Source organism: Bombina bombina, chromosome 2 (genome assembly GCF_027579735.1).
Source record: "Bombina bombina isolate aBomBom1 chromosome 2, aBomBom1.pri, whole genome shotgun sequence".
Classification (NCBI taxonomy): Eukaryota; Metazoa; Chordata; class Amphibia; order Anura; family Bombinatoridae; genus Bombina; species Bombina bombina.
Genome location: NC_069500.1, coordinates 774,223,601 through 774,247,800, shown reverse-complemented (window position 1 = coordinate 774,247,800; position 24,200 = coordinate 774,223,601). Strand labels below are relative to the sequence as shown.

At 40.4% G+C, this 24,200-nt stretch overlaps 1 protein-coding gene across 1 annotated transcript in view; it reads left to right on the top strand.

The window, feature by feature from the left end:
* Window positions 1-3,200: 3,200 nt before the first annotated feature.
* DDA1 (DET1 and DDB1 associated 1) overlaps window positions 3,201-24,200 on the top strand; it is an 82,951-nt gene continuing 61,951 nt past the window's right edge. Inside the window, exons 1-2 of the mRNA XM_053702930.1 lie at window positions 3,201-3,277; window positions 13,420-13,500. Coding sequence (XP_053558905.1) covers window positions 3,275-3,277; window positions 13,420-13,500 — 84 coding nt within the window. The 5' untranslated portion in view covers window positions 3,201-3,274. The remainder of the gene's footprint in view (window positions 3,278-13,419; window positions 13,501-24,200) is intronic.

Here is a 24,200-nt window from a genome sequence, read left to right as displayed (position 1 = left end):
CTTCTGTAATTTATCTGAATTATTTTACAGTATATAAAAAGATGACTTAGCATTATTCAGTTACTGAATTGGGGTGATCATGGTAACACTACCTGTAGTAATTGGTGTTCATACCTGCAGCTCCCACCGGATGCCATTTGCATTGTGTTGGAGGTAGTCACTGTTCTTCTCACCAGCACATATACAGAGCTATAGTTGTAAAGTCTAGCCCAGTCAATACTGAAGCTCAGCAGGATCAGTTTGGCAACTCTAGTAAAATTAGCAGTAGATATGAGGGTGGTTGCTTTGTGTTGTCAGTTGGTTTTGTGACATAACTGCTGCATCATATAAGCCACTCCCCTAAGACTGTTACCATGACAACCAGGCATTACAGTATACCATGACTGTCAGTTTAACCTGTTATTAGTGTAGTTTTAACATAAGATATTTAATTATGCATAATAAAACTTCGGAATATACTCATTATTTATTTTGCCCCTTTTCATGTAATTAGCTCTGAAAATTGTACATTGAGTTGGAACTGCATCCTGCTGACTTTTCAGAGCTAACTCTGCAACAAATATTTTCCTAATTGGCTTTAATAGATAACAACTGCAAAACAATTCACTTTATGCTAACTTAATGTCAATGTTTAGCCTTGTTGTCTGCCGACTCAAACTTATTTGGCTCCTCCAAATAAGGTGAGTATTGGGTGCAGTTTTTCTATTGAAAACCAATTGCAGTAAACAGGATGTCTCAGAAATGTCTCCTAATTACAAGGTGTTTACTGTCCCTTTAAATTCTAACAAAACTCCCATTATAAATCCTGAGATTCCAGTGCTTATATGTTGGGAATAGATTATTAAAATGTCATAAACTGCTTTGGTCTGGTAATATCTACAGAGCTATAGCTGAGCCTCAGGATCATGTCATGTGATTACCTCTGGGGTTAGCAGCCATACTAATTAGCATATGTAATTGTGCAGTGTAGCTAAGAAACTACAGGTGCTAGGTCTGTCATTATTTAATAGTAGAGTCCCCACATTTAGAAGCCTTTATGTCCGTATCAATTTTATATTAATTATAGCTGATCTGAACCATACAAATAGGGTGTCCGGTATTTTAGCAGGCTGTCCAGTACAATCTGTACAAAAATACTGGACACTTAAAGTCCCCTGTTAGCTAAATGTAAAGGGCCTTCTAGGCCTTTATGCATTAGAAATATGGCTCAAACAGAAGTTACCCTGTGCATTTTCTATTATATGTGTTACAGGCAAACATGGGGTTTGTTCAATCATTGCTGGGTGTTTACTTCTAGTAGCCAAAGGGGTCACATCACTACTACGTACATGTGTTACTGGCAACCAAGGGGATAAAATGACTGCTTAGTTGTGAAAAATATATGTGATGGGATCAAGGGTGGGGCCTAAGGTTGAGCTTTTGTGGGGACATTGTGTGAACCCAGCTACAACCCGTGTCTAGTCACCTATAGGTTGTCCGGTATTTTTATAGCGCACAGCTGGCAACCCTAGTCACACATGCTGCAGGGAGGAACATGTATTGTGCTGTTCATCAGCACTATTTATGTGATGTCCAGAGGCACAATACATGTTCCGCCCTGCTTACTCTGCAGCATGTGTAACTCATAAGTGTCAAGGAAAACATGGCCGAGGTGGCAACCCTACTTGCAGGCCAGAGTATAAAGTCAACATAGTTAATGGCAAAAAGTAACTGGAACAAGAGATACTGCAAGGCTGGTTATATCTGGTTATATATACTTAACCTAGTAAATGATAAACAGGCTAACTGGAAAAGTGGTACTGTAATGTTGGAGCAATCAGATTATGCACAGGCATGGGCAAATTGTAATCCAAATGCAGTTCATGGGGTCAGTAGAATAGCAAATCTACCCCAGAGCACAGACCTTCTCACTCAATAAGAGCCCAGAGCAGTGTATGCTAGCAAATTGATTTAAGTTATACACACTTATAATTCCTCATTACATTTTCAAGTTAAAACACAAATGTATAACAAATATTTTCTTTGTTGTATCTAAAGCAGGGCATTTTATGTGTATTACAGTTTTTATGTAATGCAAATGTTCCAGTACTAATTAAAAAAAGGCTGTTTTTATGTGTGTGATGTGTGTCACTGTCAACCAATAAAAGTGGGTGATCTGCTTGGAGGACAGTGAGTAATCAGGCTTTCAAAGGGACATACAAGTACAATAGGAAGACACTGTGTTGAGCTTTTTTTTTTTTTTTTTTTGCACTGCTGGTTGCATAGAACTATGTGCTTAATCCCTGCAAAGGTAAGAGTCAGTTAAAGCCTGCTCCAAAACAGCAATGCACCACGGGAACCTAGCTGAAGACATCTGCAAACCAATGAAAAGAGGCATATTTATGTAGACACCAATCACCAGCTAGCTCTCAGCGGAGCATTGCTGCTCCTGGGGCTACCTTGGTATGCTTTCCATCAAATGATACAAAGAGAATAAAGTACATTTAAAAATAGAAGTAAATTGAAAAATCTCTTAAAATCACGTTGCTTGAACCATAAATGTTGAATTCTGACTTTCGTGTGTACCTTCAAGTCCCAGTTTTATCTCTCCTAATAGCCCTTTTTCATGCAAAATCATTTTTAACATGTTTAGATTTTAATACGTAATTTAACCTGATTTATTAGCAGCTATGTTACATGTAAATGTTATGTTTTATAATCATGTAGTTATTAATACTAAATATAACGAGGCCCTTCTGTTACTATACATTTGGTTCTAATAATAGGATCCATGAATTCTGAAAATACTCCCACAGACACCAAAGCAACCTCCGTGAATTTTCCATACTGCAATTTGGATTGTTTCTTGGAAAACACATTTGAGAAAACTAGACTGGTAAGTTATTTTACGTCAGTCAAAATCTTGCAGTTCCAACTTCCTCCTATAAACCAATTACCTTATATCACATGGCCAGTAAAGTAAAAAAACTACAAATCCCAACATATCCCAGCAGCTGATTCCATCTGTCAGCCAATCAGACTCGTAAAAAAAGCAGGCGACCAAACGTAGACAACCATCCTTGCCTATTTCAGTGTCATTACTGAGTGACTGATCAGTCCACCAATCACATTAAAGTACTTGGTGACAGATTTGAGACGCAAGGAATTATCGTAAGCAATGGGTGGAAAATAAGGAAATAATCAACGAATCAGAAATTGAGTTGGTGGGCGGAACCTATTGCAGTACGGGTTGTGTGAGAGGGGAGAGGCCGGAGTAGCTGTGAGAAGGCTAAAGATGGTGTGTATATGAGTTTTCTGAACGGGGTTAGGCCCAGAATGTGACTTGATGATTATAATAACATGAGTAGATTGGTTTCTCTGGTGGTTAATGGTAATTGAAAGAGAACACGTCTCAGGATTACGCACAATTTAGATGGGGGTATATAGGTTGTGTAAAGAGGCATGTTGTAGAAACAGGCGGGGTTCTTGATATTTGTTAATAAGGGAACGGAATCTTTTTTTTCCTCCAAAATAGTGTTGTACGCATGGGAGACTTAACGTTGCTATATTTATCACTGCAATTCATTTTTTCCAGGGTATAACTAGGGGGCTATCTGAACTGTTTGGGTGTTAAGATTTTTGCAGATTTGCTGTGTAAGGATATGTTGGTGCAATTTGGATGTATATACATTTAGTATCAAGGTAGCTCTGCTGTCATGGGGTTAATAAAAATAATCTAATATTTGTAGAAGTATATGTACAATGGCAGTTCTGTAATGGTTAAATTAAGTAATTAACAACTTTAGTGGGACATTAAACACTTAATAAGTGCTAGCTATAATGATGTATGTAAAATAAGGATTAGTCTAAGAATCACACTTGTATAGTTCTTACAAGGCCTGTTAGGGACAGTTATAAGTTAGCTGATAAAGTAACAGTCTCACAGGGTTTAGTGGCCCCTTTAGCTGATTGCTTGTCTATGGAAGGCTGTCAAGGTATCAGATTTGTGCTTTACGTATCTTAAAGGGACATGAAACCCAACTTGTTTCTTTCATGATTCAGCTAGAGTATGCAATTTTAAATAGCTTTCCAATTTATTTCTGTTCTCTAATTTATTTTGTTCTCTTTGTATAGCCATTGTTGAAAATAATACATAGGTAGGCTCAGAAGCTGCTGATTGGTGGATGCACATAAATGCCTCTTGTTGTTGGTTTCAGCTAGCTCCCAGTATTGTGCTGCTGTTCCTTTAACAGAGGATACAGAAAGAATTAAGCAAATTAGATAGTAGAAATACATATGTTAAATTGTTTAAAATTGCATGATCTATCTGAATCATGAAATCATTTTTTTGGGTTTCACATTAAACTCCTGGATACAACTTCAGTAACGTAGTTACAACTCACCATGCTTATGTTTTTCCTCCTGTGCTTGCATCTCTCTTTAAAGTCATTTTATTATTTTAACCTATTACAGAAGCCTGTTGAAGGGACATAAAACCCAAGATTTTTCTTTCTTGATTCAGAGTATTTGATTTTATACAACTTTCCAGTTTACGACTATTATATAATTGCTTCATTCTCTTGGTATCATTTGTTGAATGAGCAGCTGTGAACTATTAGCTGCACACATCTGGTTAACCAATGAAGAGACGTTTTTCTGCAGCCAGCAACCAGCAGCTAACTCCCAGCAATGCATTGCTGCTCCTGAGCCTACATAGGTATGCTTTTCAACTAAGGATACCAAGAGTACAAGGCAAATTAAATAGAAGTAAATTAAGAAGGTGTTTAAAATCACATGTTCTGTCTGAATCATGAAACAACATTTTTGGGTTTCATGTCCCTTTTAAGCCCTGCATCTTTAGACTGGGCACTGCCATCATGTAGCACATGTATTGTTGCACCCTTTGACTAGGGTTGCTACCTCAGCCATGTTTTCCTGGACTCTTATGAGTTACACATGCTACAGGGTATGCAGGGAGGAACATGAATAGTGCTGCCCAGGATCACTATTTGTGTGCTGTACATGGGTGCAATGCATGTTCCCCTCTGCACACCCTGCAGCATGTGTAACTCATAAGTGTCCAGGAGAACATGGTCGAGGTGGCAACCCTACCTATGACAGAAGCGGAGTGCTTAGTGATGTTACTGCCTTTTGACAGCTATACCTTGCGCTAACTTACACAACCTAAAAGTTACATAACAAATATAAAAAGGCCTCAGGAATAATAAAGAGCAAAAAGATGTACAGCTCCCACTCTGTATTGTGCACTCCAAACTGAAGAGAACAATAAGGCTTGTCAAGATGACGATAGCACTGATCTGTGAATGCCCACCACTTCTGTCACAGTGGGAGTATACTTAAATTCCAAGATGGCAGCCCCCAGTGTAAAAATGCAGAGCTCTTTTAACCAGCACTTGTAAAGAGTTTAGATAAGAGAATGGTTTTAACCCGTAAACGACCAGTGACACACCCTGGTTTTTCAATGGGGTTTAATGTTTTAATAGTGTGGGTCTCACAGCTATACTATTCTAGGAGGCCTGCTGGAGGGAGGTTGTAATAGTGCAGTCTTGCCGCTACCGGCAAGAACTGCGCTATTACTGGCTCAAAAAGCTTTAATGAACAGCAATGCACAGAGTTTTTCATGCATTAAGGGGTTAAAGAGAAGTGCAGGCACACAAGAAAAAAACCCCAATAGGGTGGTGAGTTGTAACTGCTACAGTAGTTATACCTAGTAGTTTAATGTCCTATTAACTAAAAGACAATTCGATAGCCTACTTCAGGTGTATATTGCCACATGACAAGAAGACTTAAAGGGACATAATAAAGTGAATCAGCATAACTGTAAAAAGCTCACCTGAACATCTCTATGTAAAAAGGGGAACATATTTTGCCTCAACATTTCCTCAGCTCACCAGAGTAAGTACTCTGTGAACAGTTATACTTCAGCTGGAAAAAAAATAGCCCATCAACAGTGCTGAGGTCATGCTTTGCTGTGATCTCATCATATTTCTCTGACATCTTTTGAGATTTCATGGTAAACTTTCTTAAAGGGCAGTCTAGTCAAAATGAAACTTTCATGATTCAGATAGGGCATGCAATTTTAAATAACTTTTCCATTTGACTTTTATCATTAAATTTGCTTTGTTCCCTTGGTGGTATTTTTGAGATGCTAAACCTAGCTAGGCTCAAACTGATTTCTAAACAGTTGAAAACCACCCCTTTGCTGAGAGCATTTGGAAAGTTTTTCATAGTTAGACAGTACTAGTTCGTGTGTGTCCTATAGATAACATTGTGCTCACTCCCAAGGAGTTATTTAGGAGTCTGCACTGATTGGACAACTGCATGTCTGTCAAAAGTCTGAGATAAGGGGGCAGTTTGCAGAGGGTTAGATAAAAGGTAATCACAGAGGTAAAACATATATTAATATAACTGTGTTGGTTATGCAAAGCGATAAAAATTCTGGTGTAGACTGTCCCTTTAAACTGCACATGCCAGATGAATACTCCGTTGCAAGTCTATGGACTACCATCCTGATTGGCTGCTTAGAGCCTTTTTACGGTGGGTGTGAATACTTTTTTGAGGTAAAATATCTTCCTTTTTTTTTTTTTTACTTAGAGATGTTCAGGCAATATTTTCTAGTCCGCTTTTTACAGTTATGCTGCACTTTCCAAGTGCTTAAAATGTGTTTAGGTTAAAATAAATATCACAACCCTTTTTCCAGGATCTGCCCATCCAACACTCAGTATATTTCTTCTGTTAAGTGTGATCAGTCCACGGGTCATCATTACTTCTGGGATATTACTCCTCCCCAACAGGAAGTGCAAGAGGATTCACCCAGCAGAGCTGCATATAGCTCCTCCCCTCTACGTCACCCCCAGTCATTCTCTTGCACCCAACGACTAGATAGGATGTGTGAGAGGACTATGGTGATTTTATTTAGTTTTATTTCTTCAATCAAAAGTTTGTTATTTTTTAATAGCACCGGAGTGTGTTATTCCTTCTCTGGTAGAGTTTGAAGAAGAATCTGCCAGAGTTTTTACTATGATTTTAGCCGGAGTTGTTAAGATCATATTGCTGTTTCTCGGCCATCTGAGGAGAGGTAAACTTCAGATCAGGGGACAGCGGGCAGTTTAATCTGCAAAGAGGTATGTAGCAGTTTTTATTTTCTGACAATGGAATTGATGAGAAAATCCTGCCATACCGACATAATATCATGTATGTATATTTTACATTTGAGTATTCTGGGGAATGGTACTTCACTGGAATTACACTGTGTATATAAGACTTTAGCCTAATTGCAAAGCAACAGGCTTTTTAATAACTCTTAATTTATGTTAAACGTTTTTGCTGGAATGTAAAATCGTTTTCATTTTCTGAGGTACTGGGTGAATAAAATGTTTGGGCACTATTTTTCCACTTGGCAGTTGCTTGATCTAATTATGACAATTTACTGATCTCTCTCACTGTTGTGTGTGAGGGGGAGGGACCTTTTTTTGGCGCTTTTGCTACGCATCAAAAATTTCAGTCAGAAGCTCATTGTTTTTTCCTGCATGTTCCGGTTTATCTCTACTGAACTCAGGGGTCTTCAAAGCTTGTTTGAGGGAAGTAATCTAACAGAGCTGTGAGATTGTAGTTGACTGTGATAAAAAACGTTTATTCTTTAACTTTTTTATGCCATCAGGGTTAGTTATTCTTTGCTAATGGGAACAAGCCTTTGCTAAATTGTGTTTTGTTTTACAAAGTTTATTGATTTCAACTGTTATATATCTTTCAGTGCTTCTTAAGCACAGTACGTTTTTTCATTGTATTTTACTTGAATAATATTTCCAAGTTGCAAGTTTATTTGCTAGTGTGTTAAACATGTCTGATTCAGAGGATGAGACCTGTACTATTTGTGCTAACGCCAAAGTGGAGCCCAATAGAAATTTATGTACTAACTGTATTGATGCTACTTTAAATAAAAGTCAATCTGTACAAATTGAACAAATTTCACCAAACAGCGAGGGGAGAGTTATGCCGACTAACTCGCCTCACGTGACAGTACCTGCATCTCCCGCTCGGGAGGTGCGCGATATGGTGGCGCCCAGTACATCTGGGCGGCCATTACAAATAACATTACAAGATATGGCTACTGTTATGACTGAGGTTTTGGCTAAATTACCAGAACTAAGAGGCAAGCGTGATCACTCTGGGGTGAGAACAGAGTGCGCTGATAATGCTAGGGCCATGTCAGATACTGCGTCACAACTTGCAGAACATGAGGACGGAGAGCTTCATTCTGCGGCTGACGTTTGTGATCCAAACAGATTGGATTCAGATATTTCAAATTTTAAATTTAAGCTGGAAAACCTCCGTGTATTACTAGGGGAGGTGTTAGCGGCCCTGAATGATTGTAACACAGTTGCAATACCAGAGAAAATGTGTAGGTTGGATAAATATTTTGCTGTACCAACAAGTACTGACGTTTTTCCTATACCTAAGAGACTAACTGAAATTATTACTAAGGAGTGGGATAGACCCGGTGTGCCGTTCTCACCCCCTCCGATATTTAGAAAGATGTTTCCAATAGACACCACCACACGGGACTTATGGCAAACGGTCCCTAAGGTGGAGGGAGCAGTTTCTACTTTAGCTAAGCGTACCACTATCCCGGTAGAGGATAGCTGTGCCTTTTCAGATCCAATGGATAAAAAGTTAGAGGGTTACCTTAAGAAAATGTTTGTTCAACAAGGTTTTATATTGCAACCCCTTGCATGCATTGCGCCGATCACGGCTGCAGCGGCATTCTGGATTGAGTCTCTAGAAGAGAACCTTAGTTCAGCTACGCTGGACGACATTTCGGACAGGCTTAGAATACTTAAGCTAGCTAATTCATTCATTTCGGAAGCCGTAGTACATTTAACTAAACTTACGGCTAAGAATTCCGGATTCGCCATCCAGGCGCGCAGAGCACTGTGGCTAAAATCCTGGTCAGCTGATGTAACTTCTAAGTCCAAATTACTTAATATACCTTTCAAGGGGCAGACCTTATTTGGGCCCGGTTTGAAAGAAATTATCGCTGACATTACAGGAGGTAAGGGTCACGCCCTGCCTCAAGACAAAGCCAAACCTAAGGCTAGACAGTCTAATTTTCGTTCCTTTTGGAATTTCAAAGCAGGAGCAGCATCAACTTCCTCTGCTCCAAAACGAGAAGGATCTGGTGCTCGCTACAGACAAGGCTGGAGACCTAACCAGTCCTGGAACAAGGGCAAGCAGGCCAGGAAACCTGCTGCTGCCACTAAAACAGCATGAATTGAGGGCCCCCGATCCGGGATCGGATCTAGTGGGGGGCAGACTTTCTCTCTTCGCCCAGGCTTGGGCAAGAGATGTCCAGGATCCCTGGGCGCTAGAGATAATATCTCAGGGATACCTTCTGGACTTCAAATACTCTCCTCCAAGAGAGAGATTTCATCTGTCAAGGTTGTCAACAAACCAAACAAAGAAAGAAGCGTTTCTACGCTGCATACAAGAACTATTGTTAATGGGAGTAATCCATCCAGTTCCACGGTCGGAACAGGGACAAGGGTTTTACTCAAATCTGTTTGTGGTTCCCAAAAAAGAGGGAACTTTCAGACCAATCCTGGATTTAAAGATCCTAAACAAATTCCTAAGAGTTCCATCATTCAAAATGGAGACTATTCGGACAATTTTACCCATGATCCAAGAAGGTCAGTACATGACCACAGTGGATTTAAAGGATGCTTACCTTCACATACCGATTCACAAAGATCATTACCGGTATCTAAGGTTTGCCTTTCTAGACAGGCATTTCCAGTTTGTAGCTCTTCCATTCGGATTGGCTACAGCTCCAAGAATCTTCACAAAGGTTCTAGGTGCTCTTCTGGCGGTACTAAGACCGCGGGGAATTTCGGTAGCTCCGTACCTAGACGACATTCTGATACAAGCTTCAAGCTTTCAAACTGCCAAGTCTCATACAGAGTTAGTACTGGCTTTTCTAAGGTCACATGGATGGAAGGTGAACGAAAAGAAAAGTTCACTCGTTCCACTCACAAGAGTTCCCTTCCTGGGGACTCTTATAGATTCTGTAGAAATGAAGATTTACCTGACAGAGGACAGGTTAACAAGACTTCAAAGTGCTTGCCGCACCCTTCATTCCATTCAACACCCGTCAGTGGCTCAATGCATGGAGGTAATCGGCTTAATGGTAGCGGCAATGGACATAGTGCCATTTGCTCGCTTACACCTCAGACCACTGCAACTATGCATGCTAAGTCAGTGGAATGGGGATTACTCAGACTTGTCCCCTTCTCTGAATCTGGATCAAGAGACCAGAAATTCTCTTCTATGGTGGCTTTCTCGGCCACATCTGTCCAGGGGGATGCCATTCAGCAGACCAGACTGGACAATTGTAATAACAGACGCCAGCCTTCTAGGTTGGGGTGCCGTCTGGAATTCTCTGAAGGCTCAGGGACAATGGAGTCAGGAGGAGAGTCTCCTGCCAATAAACATTCTGGAATTGAGAGCAGTTCTCAATGCCCTCCTGGCTTGGCCCCAGTTGACAACTCGGGGGTTCATCAGGTTTCAGTCGGACAACATCACGACTGTAGCTTACATCAACCATCAGGGAGGGACAAGAAGCTCCCTAGCAATGATGGAAGTATCAAAGATAATTCGCTGAGCAGAGTCTCACTCTTGCCACCTGTCAGCAATCCACATCCCGGGAGTGGAGAACTGGGAGGCGGATTTCTTAAGTCGTCAGACTTTTCATCCGGGGGAGTGGGAACTTCATCCGGAGGTCTTTGCCCAAATACTTCGACGTTGGGGCAAACCAGAGATAGATCTCATGGCGTCTCGACAGAACGCCAAGCTTCCTCGTTACGGATCCGGATCCAGGAGCAGTCCTAATAGATGCCCTGACAGCACCTTGGGACTTCAGGATGGCTTATGTGTTTCCACCCTTCCCGATGCTTCCTCGATTGATTGCCAGAATCAAACAGGAGAGAGCTTCAGTGATTCTAATAGCACCTGCATGGCCACGCAGGACTTGGTATGCAGACCTGGTGGACATGTCATCCTGTCCACCTTGGTCTCTACCTCTGAAACAGGACCTCCTGATACAGGGTCCTTTCAAACATCAAAATCTAACTTCTCTGAAGCTGACTGCTTGGAAATTGAACGCTTGATTTTATCAAGACGTGGGTTTTCTGAGTCAGTTATTGATACCTTAATACAGGCTAGGAAGCCTGTTACCAGAAGGATTTACCATAAGATATGGCGTAAATACCTATATTGGTGTGAATCCAAAGGTTACTCTTGGAGTAAGGTTAGGATTCCTAGGATATTGTCTTTTCTACAAGAAGGTTTAGAAAAGGGTTTATCTGCTAGTTCATTAAAGGGACAGATCTCAGCTCTGTCTATTCTGTTACACAAACGTCTGTCAGAAGTGCCAGACGTTCAGGCTTTTTGTCAGGCTTTGGCGAGGATTAAGCCTGTGTTTAAAACTGTTGCTCCGCCATGGAGTTTAAACCTTGTTCTTAACGTTTTACAGGGCGTTCCGTTTGAACCCCTCCATTCCATTGATATAAAGTTGTTATCTTGGAAAGTTCTATTTTTAATGGCTATTTCCTCGGCTCGAAGAGTCTCTGAATTATCAGCCTTACATTGTGATTCTCCTTATTTGATTTTTCATTCGGATAAGGTAGTTCTGCGTACTAAACCTGGGTTCTTACCTAAGGTAGTCACTAACAGGAATATCAATCAAGAGATTGTTGTTCCTTCTTTGTGTCCAAATCCTTCTTCGAAGAAGGAACGTCTACTACACAATCTGGACGTAGTTCGTGCCCTAAAATTTTACTTACAGGCAACTAAGGAATTTCAACAAACGTCTTCTCTGTTTGTCGTGTACTCTGGTCAGAGGAGAGGTCAAAAGGCTTCTGCTACCTCTCTTTCCTTTTGGCTTCGTAGTATAATACGTTTAGCTTATGAGACTGCTGGACAGCAGCCTCCTGAAAGAATTACAGCTCATTCTACTAGAGCTGTGGCTTCCACTTGGGCCTTCAAGAATGAGGCCTCTGTTGAACAGATTTGCAAGGCTGCAACTTGGTCTTCGCTTCATACTTTTTCCAAATTTTACAAATTTGACAATTTTGCTTCCTCAGAGGCTATTTTTGGGAGAAAGGTTCTTCAGGCAGTATATATCTTCTGTATAAAGAGCCTGCCTATCCCTCCCGTCATCCGTGTACTTTTGCTTTGGTATTGGTATCCCAGAAGTAATGATGACCCGTGGACTGATCACACTTAACCCTTTAAGGACACAGCTTTCAGTTTGTTCAATTGTTTTATGACGGAAAAATTCCGTCATATGTCCTTAAGAGGTTAACAGAAGAAAACAAAATTTATGCTTACCTGATAAATTCCTTTCTTCTGTAGTGTGATCAGTCCACGGCCCGCCCTGTTTTTAAGGCAGGTAATTATTTTTTAAATTATTCTCCAGTCACCACTACACCCTTGGTTTCTCCTTTCTCGTTGGTCCTTGGTCGAATGACTGGGGGTGACGTAGAGGGGAGGAGCTATATGCAGCTCTGCTGGGTGAATCCTCTTGCACTTCCTGTTGGGGAGGAGTAATATCCCAGAAGTAATGATGACCCGTGGACTGATCACACTACAGAAGAAAGGAATTTATCAGGTAAGCATAAATTTTGTTTTTCCAGAACTAAACAAATCTACAGCCTAAATCTGCATCCTGAGGCTTTTTTTTTTTTTACTTGCTATAGATACAGCCTTTTTGTCGTTTGCTTTATTCCTTGTGGGCTTGGCAGTAGCTCACAGTTCCTAGCGATACTTGGACAGTGCTGGTCTGACTACTGTGTTAGGGCATGGAAATTTAAACACATTTTTTATTTACTTTTATTATCAAATTTGCTTTGTTCTCATGGTATTCTTCGTTGAAAGCTAAAGCTAGGTAGGTTAATAACCTGATTTATAAGCCGTTGAATGCCACCTCTTATCTCAGTGCATTTTGACAGTTTTTCACAGTTAGAAAGTGTGTCATATAGATAACATTGTGCTCACTCCCATGGCGTTATTTAGGAGTCGGCAGTGACTGGCTAAAATGCAAGTTTCTCAAAAGAACTGAGATAATGAGGCAGTCTGCAGAGGCTTAGATACAAGATAATCTTAGAGGTAAAACGTATATTAATATAACAGTGTTGGTTATGCAAAACTGGGGAATGGGTAATAAAGGTATCTTTTTAAACAATAACACATTTCAGGTAGACTGCCCCTTAAAATTAGTGACTTGTCACACACATTTCCCTGATGTCTTATGTGTGCAATACCAAATATTGCTTTACAAACATATATTCTCAGGTCCTAAATTGAAGGAAAAAGTGCCCTATTTTAATTTTACATATGTTTTTATATTTATTTTATATATTTTAGGCGGATTTCTTGAAAGGATTACCTGTCTACAACGAAAGTAACTTTAGCAGATTCCATGCAGACTCTGTGTGTAAAGCATCTGTAAGTAAACTCCTAAAACAAATTGAATGTACTTGTAATGATAGTTACCTGACGTGCCATTACTTTGCATCAAACAGCCATGTGGTATAAATCAAAATACTACTAAATTCTGTCTCTGCTTTATTTAAACTTACAGCACAATAGAGCAATGATAAGTTATTTGCTATCAGAACAGCTGTCATTTGCCGTCAGGTGTCAACAAGTTGAAGGGACAGTATATACTGTAAAAATCTTCTTTCCTTAAAGCGACACTGAACCCAAATTTTTTCTTTTGTAATTCAGAAAGAGCATGCAATTTTAAGCAACTTTCTAATTTACTCCTATTATCAATTTTTCTTCGTTCTCTTGCTATCATTATTTGAAAAAGAAGGCATCTAAGCATTTTTTTGGTTTCAGTACTCTGGACAGCACTTTTTTATTGGTGGATGAATTTATCCACCAATCGGCAAGGACAACCCAGGTTGTTCACCAAAAATGGTCCGGCATCTAAACTTACATTCTTGCATTTCAAATAAAGATACCAAGAGAATGAAGAAAATTTGATAATAGGAGTAAATTCGAAATTTGCTTAAAATATTTGGGTACAGTGTCCCTAATGTATTTTCAGTGACTTGTTCTACCAGCTGCAGAGTGTAAAATGTGTGAGAAATTGTATTTTCGGGTTTGTGTATATGGATTAGCTGGTTTTATGATTTTAAACCACAACCTATTAAAATGGGTTGAGCCTTCAGCTAATATCAGATCTCATTATGTTATCACTTTTATGTACACGCACTTGCTTACTTGTCTTATATTTGGCTGTAAACCAAAGCTTAAAGGGACATGAAATTTAAAATATTTCTTTCATGATTTACGTAGAACATACAATTTTAAACAACTTTCCAGTTTACTTATATTATCAAATTTGTACCTAGGTAGATAAACCTTTAAAGTGAATGTCAATTTTGATAAATCGGTAACCGGTTTTTAATAATCCTATTAATAACAAGGGCACTTTAATAAATCAAAATTTACATTTCACTTGTTTTCTTCCAATACTTACTTTTTTTAATCCTGACAGCCGCTCCAGTGCTTCCTCTGCCCGTCTCAAGCCCTCTTCGCGGGTCCAAAATTACGAATCCGGCTTCCTCCAATCATGGAGTTTCCTTCAGGCCATGATTAACCCGGGGGTGGGGGGGGGGGAGCCGTGATTGAAGGAAGCCGGATTCGTCATTTCTGATGTATGAAGAGGCTTCCAACGGCCGGGGGAATCGTTGGAGTGGCTGTGAAGATTAAAAGGTAAGTATTTGAAGAGAACAAGTGAAATGTCTTTGAATTAAAGTGCCCTTGTTTTTAATAGGATTATTAAAAACCGGGCACTGATTCATCTAAATTGACCACTTTAAGCAAAGGATAACAAAAGAAGGAAGCAAATTAAATAATAGAAGTAAATTGGAAAGTTGTTTAAAATGTTATGCTCTGTCTAAATCATGAATGTCTAATTATGACTTTACTGTCCCTTTAATACTTAGGCCCTTCTCCAGTTTTGAGAGAAATTATAGTTCAGGCCTCACAATGGCTGAACTCAGTGAATTTTCAAATGAAAAAGGGTAGAACTCTCCAGCACGGCGAGATCTCTCTCATTTATGTATGTGAAGCAGAGACAAGCCCACTGCAATATAACACTGCTTGATATGAGAGTTTTGTTACACTTACACTTTGTGTATTGTATTTCTTATATTGCTATACATTTCAGATTGGGTCCTTTCAGTATTATTGCATTTAAGCTTTGCTTTTTCTCATTTGTAATTTTAATACATTTTAAATTTTGATCTAGCAGTGATTTTACACACTCTGATTGATTATGTTTTGAAAGTTTCTGTGTTACTTTAATAATTTTGGATATACTTTGTATAAAATTACATTGCACTTTGTATTTTCTTCATTATAAACTGAGAGTTTCAGAAGTCGGGACAGTGTAGTTCCATGTGATGAACAGGGGAGTTCCCAGGGTATGTCTGAAGCTCTCTTGCAAGTATTGTGAAATTTTCTAAGCATTTTAAAGTGATTTGTAAACTTTAAAAAATGAAAGCCCAGTATAAAAAATAATCTTAAAAACAGGGGCACATTTAATTCATTAAAGTTTACAAAGACGCTTATTTCTCCAACATTGGTGTGTCCGGTCCACGGCGTCATCCATAACTTGTGGGAATATTCTCTTCCCCAACAGGAAATGGCAAAGAGCACAGCAAAAGCTGTCCATATAGTCCCTCCTAGGCTCCGCCCACCCAGTCATTCTCTTTGCCGCTGAACAAGCAGCATCTCCACGGAGATGGTGAAGAGTATGTGGTGTTTAGTTGTAGTTTTTTATTCTACTATCAAGAGTTTATTTTAAAATAGTGCTGGTATGTACTATTTACTCTGAAACAGAAAAAGATGAAGAGTTCTGTTTGTGAGAGGAATATGATTTTAGCAGCAGTAACTAAAATCGTTTGCTGTTTCCACATAGGACTGTTGAGATGAGATAACTTCAGTTGGGGGAAACAGTTGGCAGACTTTTCTGCTTAAGGTATGACTAGCCATATTTCTAACAAGACAGTAATGCTGGAAGGCTGTCATTTCCCCTCATGGGGACCGGTAAGCCATTTTCTTAGTCTCAAACAGAATAAAGGGCTTAATATGGGCTATAAAACTGGTAGACACTTTTATCGGCTAGATCGATTGCTTTATTTGGGCATTTTATACAGCTTGATGTTGAAATTTACACTTTATAAACTTTGGGGAACGTTTTTTTTACGGCAGGCACTGGTTTAGACACCTTCCCAGTCAGGAAGGGCCTTCTCTGTAGTAGGCAGAGCCTCATTTTCGCGCCATTACTGCGCAGTTACTTTTGAGAGCAGGACATGCAGCTGCATGTGTGTGGGTCTGAAAGTAGTTGAAAAGGTTCCTAGAAGGCTTCATTTGGTATCGTATACCCCCCTGGGTTTGGTAAAGTCGCAGCAAAGGCTGTAGCTGGGACTGTAGAGGGGTTAAAAATGTAACCGGCTCCGGTTTCCTCATTTTAAGGGTTAAAGGTCTGAAATTTGGGGTGCAATGCTTTGAATGCTTTAAGACACTGTGGTGAAAATTTGGTTAAATTTGAACAATTCCTTCATAGTTTTTCACATATTCAGTAATAAAGTGTGCCCTGTTTAACATTTAAAGAGACAGTAACGGTTTTGTTTTAAAACGGTTTTTGTACTTTATTGACAAGTTTAAGCCTGTTTAACATGTCTGTGCCTTCAGATAAACTATGTTCTGTATGTATGGAAGCCAATGTGTCTCCCCCTTCAAAATTGTGTGATAATTGTGCCATAGCGTCCAAACAAAGTAAGGACAGTACTGCCACAGATAGTAAAGTTGCCCAAGATGATTCATCAGATGAAGGGAGTACACATAGTTTTACATCATCTCCTTCTGTGTCTACACCAGTTTTGCCCACGCAGGAGACCCCTAGTACTTCTAGCGCGCCAATGCTTGTTACTATGCAACAATTGACGGCAGTAATGGATAACTCCATAGCAAATATTTTATCCAAAATGCCTGCATTTCAGAGAAAGCGCGATTGCTCTGTTTTAAACACTGTAGAGCAGGAGGGCGCTGATGATAATTGCTCTGTCATACCCTCACACCAATCTGAAGTGGCCATGAGGGAGGTTTTGTCAGATGGGGAAATTTCTGATTCAGGTAGAATTTCTCAACAGGCAGAACCTGATGTTGTGACATTTAAATTTAAATTAGAGCATCTCCGCGCACTGCTTAAAGAGGTGCTATCTACTCTGGATGATTGTGACAACCTGGTCATTCCAGAAAAATTGTACAGCAAGGTTACCTCCTGTAACCTATTTCATGCATTATTCCTGTCACTACAGCAGCGTGGTTCTGGTTCGAGGAACTAGAAAAGTCGCTCAGTAGAGAGACTCCGTATGAGGAGGTTATGGACAGAATTCACGCACTTAAGTTAGCTAATTCCTTTATTTTAGATGCCGCTTTGCAGTTAGCTAGATTAGCGACGAAAAATTCAGGGTTTGCAATTGTGGCGCGCAGAGCGCTCTGGCTAAAGTCTTGGTCAGCGGATTTATCTTCCAAGACAAAATTGCTTATTATCTCTTTCAAGGGTAAAACCCTTTTTGGGCCACAATTGAAAGAGATTATCTCAGACATCACTGGGGGTAAGGGCCACGCCTTCCCACAAGATAGGCCTTTCAAGGCCAAGAATAAGTCTAATTTTCGTTCCTTTCGCAATTTCAGGAACGGACCGGCCTCCAATTCTGCAGCCTCTAGACAAGAGGGTAATGCTTCACAAACCAAACCAGCTTGGAAACTGATGCAAGGCTGGAACAAGGGTAAGCAGGCCAAGAAGCCTGCTGCTGCTACCAAAACAGCATGAAGGAGTAGCCCCCGATCCGGGACCGGATCTAGTAGGGGGCAGACTCTCTCTCTTCGCTCAGGCTTGGGCAAGAGATGTTCAGGATCCCTGGGCACTAGAAATAGTTTCTCAGGGTTATCTTCTGGAATTCAAGGAACTACCCCCAAGGGGAAGGTTCCACATGTCTCACTTATCTTCAAATCAAATAAAGAGACAGGCATTCTTACATTGTGTAGAAGACCTGTTAAAAATGGGAGTGATACACCCAGTTCCAACCGTGGAACAAGGAATGGGGTTTTACTCAAATCTGTTTGTAGTTCCCAAAAAAGAGGGAACTTTGAGAAATTTGTTTAGGATCTTTAAATCCAGAATTGGTCTGAGAGTGCCATTGTTCAAAATGGAAACTATTCGAATGATTTTACCTACAATCCAGGAGGGTCAATTTATGACTACCGTGTATCTAAAGGATGCGTATCTACATATTCCTATCCACAAAGATCATCATCAGTTCCTAAGGTTCGCCTTTCTGGACAAACATTACCAGTTTGTGGCTCTCCCATTCGGGCTAGCCACTGCTCCAAGGATTTTCACAAAGGTACTCGGGTCCCTTCTAGCGGTTCTAAGACCAAGGGGCATTGCAGTGGCACCTTACTTGGACGACATTCTGATACAAGCGTCTCTTTCAAAGGCAAAGGCTCACACAGACATCGTTCTGGCCTTTCTCAGATCTCACGGATGGAAAGTGAACATAGAAAAAAGTTCCCTGTCTCCGTCGACAAGAGTTCCTTTCTTGGGGACAATAATAGATTCTTTAGAAATGAAGATTTTCCTGACAGATGTCAAAACTTCTAAACGCTTGTCAAGTTCTTCACTCTGTTCCACGACCTTCCATAGCTCAGTGCATGGAAGTAGTAGGGTTGATGGTTGCAGCAATGGACATAGTTCCTTTTGCGCAAATTCATCTAAGACCATTACATCTGTGCATGCTGAAACAGTGGAATGGGGACTATACAGACTTGTCTCCAGTGATTCAAGTAGATCAGAAGACCAGAGACTCACTCCGTTGGTGGCTAACCCAGGATCACCTGTCCGCAGACCAGAGTGGGTCATCGTCACGACCGACGCCAGTCTAGTGGGCTGGGGCGCGGTCTGGGACTCCCTGAAAGCTCAGGGGCTATGGTCTCGGGAAGAGTCTCTTCTCCCGATAAACATTCTGGAACTGAGAGCGATATTCAATACTCTCAGGGCTTGGCCTCAACTAGCAAAGGCCAGATTCATAAGATTCCAATCAGACAACATGACTGTTGCTTACATCAACCATCAAGGGGGAACAAGGAGTTCCCTGGCGATGAGAGAAGTGACCAAAATCATAAAATGGGCGGAGGATCACTCCTGCCACCTATCTGCGATCCACATCCCAGGAGTGGAAAACTGGGAGGCGGATTATCTGAGTCGTCAGACATTCCATCCGGGGGAGTGGGAACTCCACCCGGAGATATTTGCCCAGTTGACTCAATTATGGGGCATTCCAGACATGGATCTGATGGCGTCTCGTCAGAACTTCAAGGTTCCTTGCTACGGGTCCAGATCCAGGGATCCCAAGGCGACTCTAGTGGATGCATTAGTAGCGCCTTGGACCTTCAACCTAGCTTATGTGTTTCCACCGTTTCCTCTCATTCCCAGGCTGGTAGCCAGGATCAAGCAGGAGAGGGCCTCGGTGATTTTGATAGCTCCTGCGTGGCCATGCAGGACTTGGTATGCAGACCTGGTGAATATGTCATCGGCTCCACCATGGAAGCTACCTTTGAGACAGGATCTTCTAGTACAAGGTCCATTCAAACATCCAAATCTAGTTTCCCTCCAGCTGACAGCTTGGAAATTGAACGCTTGATTTTATCTAAGCGTGGGTTTTCGGATTCTGTAATAGATACTCTGGTACAAGCCAGAAAACCTGTAACTAGAAAAATTTACCATAAAATATGGAAAAGATATATCTGTTGGTGTGAATCCAAGGGATTCTCATGGAGTAAGATCAAAATTCCTAGGATCCTTTCCTTTCTCCAAGAAGGTTTGGATAAGGGATTATCAGCAAGTTCTCTAAAGGGACAGATTTCTGCTTTATCTTTCTTGTTACACAAACGACTGGCAGCTGTGCCTGATGTTCAAGCTTTTGTTCAGGCTTTGGTCAGGATCAAGCCTGTTTACAGACCTTTGACTCCTCCCTGGAGTCTGAATTTAGTTCTTTCAGTTCTTCAAGGGGTTCCGTTTGAACCTCTACATTCCATAGATATCAAGATGTTATCTTGGAAAGTTCTGTTTTTGGTTGCTATTTCTTCTGCTAGAAGAGTTTCTGAGTTATCTGCTTTGCAGTGTAATCCGCCCTATCTGGTGTTCCATTCAGATAAGGTTGTTTTGCGTACTAAACCTGGTTTCCTTCCAAAGGTTGTTTCCAACAAGAATATTAACCAGGAAATAGTTGTGCCTTCTTTGTGTCCGAATCCAGTTTCAAAGAAGGAACGTTTGTTACACAATTTAGATGTAGTTCGTGCTTTGAAGTTCTGTTTGAAAGCAACAAAGGATTTCAGACAAACGTCTTCTCTGTTTGTCGTTTATTCTGGCAAGAGGAGTGGTCAAAAAGCTACTGCTACCTCTCTTTCCTTTTGGCTGAAAAGCATCATCCGATTGGCTTACGAGACTGCCGGACGGCAGCCTCCTGAACGCATCACAGCTCACTCTACTAGGGCTGTGGCTTCCACATGGGCCTTCAAGAACGAGGCTTCTGTTGATCAGATATATAAGACAGCGACTTGGTCTTCCCTGCACACTTTTGCCAAATTCTACAAATTTGATACTTTTGCTTCTTCTGAGGCTATTTTTGGGAGAAAGGTTTTGCAAGCCGTGGTGCCTTCTTTTTAGGTAACCTGATTGGCTCCCTCCCTTCATCCGTGTCCTAAAGCTTTGGTATTGGTTCCCACAAGTTATGGATGACGCCGTGGACCGGACACACCAATGTTGGAGAAAACAGAATTTATGCTTACCTGATAAATTACTTTCTCAAACGGTGTGTCCGGTCCACGGCCCGCCCTGGTTTTTTAATCAGGTTTGATGAATTTCTTTCTTTAACTACAGTCACCACGGCACCTTATGGTTTCTCCTGTTTTTTTCTCCTGTCCGTCGGTCGAATGACTGGGGTGGGCGGAGCCTAGGAGGGACTATATAGACAGCTTTTGCTGTGCTCTTTGCCATTTCCTGTTGGGGAAGAGAATATTCCCACAAGTTATGGATGACGCCGTGGACCGGACACACCGTTGGAGAAAGTAATTTATCAGGTAAGCATAAATTCTGTTTTTAAAAAAAAATACTTATCTTTGCGTTGTGGTAAACAGAACGCCAATACTTTGCCCGCATCTACTGCTGTATTTACCATATGGATGACTAATCCGGCTTCCTCCTATTACTGCGTGCCCCACAAGCTGGATGCCAAAGAGGACACGGAACGATTGGAGGAAGCTTAATTTGTCATCCATATACTAAATACAGCAGGAGATGCGGAGGATCAGTGTTATGTTTACCATAACACAGAGTTGCTTTTTTAAAAAATAAGCGTCTTTGTAAACTTTAATGAATTAAAGTGCACCTTTTTTTAAGATAATTATTTGATACTGGGCTTTAAGTCATTAAAGTTAACAATCACTTTAACCAAGCTGGTCTCACTGATTTGTCTCGCTTGTTGTATACAGGTGAAGTTTGCTCAAAATGCACTATACACTTATTTTAAAGTGATTGTAAAGTTTAAGGAATTAAAGTCCAGTATCTAAAAATACTCTTAAAAACAGGGGCACTTTAATTTAAACTTTTACAGACATGCTTTTTTTTTTTTTTCTTTCAAAATACTTACCTTTTCGTTACAGTAAACAGACCGCTGATTCTCCGCCCGCATCTCCTCCTTCTGTATGTTGCAGAAGGACAAATACGGTTTCATCCAATCGTTGCGTGCCCCATGAGCTGGACACCAACAGGGGCACTCAATGATTGGAGGAAGCCGGGTTCAACATCGATCTGCAAAATACAGAAGGAGATGCAGATGAAGGATCTGCGATCTGTTTACTGTAACGAAATGGTAAGTATTAAAAAGAAAAAAAGAAAAGCGTGTTTGTAAAGTTTAATGTTTAAATAAAAAATAGACCTGTTGTGTAAAATAGGGAAAACCATATTGATTTTGTAGTATGTGTTTATGCAACTCACCGGATATTCCTTTAAACTTAATAATGGGGAAAATGTAGCCGTTGTATATTATATATGGCTTACAATATGCTTGTTTTAGTCCTTTTTGTAAAAATAATAATAATAATTTGTAAAGAGGTGTTTCTCCTGTTAAGTGTAGTCAGTCCATGGGTCATCCATTACTTATGGAATATTTCTCTTCCTAACAGGAAACTGCAAGAGAATTACCCAGCAGAGCTTGCTATATAGCTCCTCCCCTCACCTATCATAGCCAGTCATTCTCTTGCAGCCTAACTAGTAGGAAGCTGTGAGAGATCTGTGGTGTTTTTTTAACTTAGTTTATTTCTACAATCAAAAGTTTGTTATTTTTAAATGGCACCGGAGTGTGCTGTTTATTCTCAGGCAGCATTAGAAGAAGAATCTGCCTGGGTTTCTTTCTATGGTCTTAGCAGACGTAACTAAGATCCACTGGCTGTTTCTCATCTGAGGCGTGAGGTACTTTCAGAGAAGGGGAATAGCATGCAGGGCTCCCCTGCAACAAATGAGGTATGCGCAGTAATTTATTTTCTGAGGAATGGTATTGACTTAGAAATTACTGCTGATACCATTGTAAAGTAAGTTCAGCCTTAAATGCAGCGATAGCGACTGGTATCAGGCTGATGTGTGTGTGTGTGTGTGCACTGAATGTATTTTCTAAGGAATGGAATTGACTCTGAAAATACTGTAAATACTGAAATAATGTATGAGCCTTAACTGCAGTAAAAGCGACTGGTAGCAGGCTTGTAAATAATAATACATAACTTTTAAATGTATGTTTAAAACGTTTTACTGGCTTGTTAATCGTTTTTGTGAGGTACTTGGTGATAAAACTTATTAGGGCATGATTTTTACCACATGGCCATTTTTGTTTTCTGCATAGAAACAGTTTCTGAGCTTCCCCACTGTTGTAATATGAGTGGGAGGGGCCTATTTTAGCGCTTTTTTACACAGTAAAAATTCAGTCACAATCTGTCTACTTCATCCTCCATGATCCAGATCGTCTCTAGAGAGCTCAGGGGTCTTCAAAATCCATTTTGAGGGAGGTAATCAGTCACAGTAGTCCTGTGACAGTGTATTTGACTGTGAGAAAAACGTTAATTATATAATTGTTATCCGTTTTTGGGTACTAAGGTGTTAATCATCCATTTGCTGGTGGGTGCAATCCTTTGCTAACTTAATACATTTACTGTGAAAATTTGGTTGCTATAACTATTTTTGATCATTGTTATTTCAACTGTGTTAGTTTTTCTGTGCTTCTTAAAGGCACAGTAACGTTTTTTATATTGCTTGTAAATTAATTTTGAAAAGTATTTCCAAGTTTGCTAGTCTCATTGCTAGTTTGTTTAAACATGTCTGACTCAGATGAATCTCTTTGTTCACTATGTTTAAAGGCCAATGTGGAGCCCAATAGAAATTTGTGCACTCAATGTATAGATGTCACTTTAAATAAAAGTCAAACTTTATATGTTAAGAAATTATCACCAGACAACGAGGGGGAAGTTATGCCGACTAACTCTCCTCACGTGTCAGTACCTTCGCCTCCCGCTCAGGAGGTGCGTGATATTGTGGCGCCAAGTACATCAGGGCGGCCCATACAAATCACTTTGCAAGACATGGCTATTGTTATGACAGAAGTACTGTCTAAATTGCCAGAATTAAGAGGTAAGCGCGATCACTCTGGAGTTAGAACAGAGCGCGCTGATAATGGTAGAGCCATGTCTGATACCGCGTCACAATTTGCAGAACATGAGGACGGAGAGCTTCATTCTGTGGGTGACGGGTCTGATCCGGGTAAACTGGATTCAGAAATTTCAAATTTTAAATTTAAGCTTGAGAACCTCTGCGTATTGCTAGGGGAGGTATTAGCGGCTCTGAATGATTGTAACACAGTTGCAATTCCAGAGAAAGTATGTAGGCTGGATAAATATTTTGCGGTACCGGTGTGTACTGACGCTTTTCCTATACCTAAAAGGCTTACAGAAATTGTTAACAAGGAGTGGGATAGACCCGGTGTGCCCTTTTCACCACCTCCTATATTTAGAAAAATGTT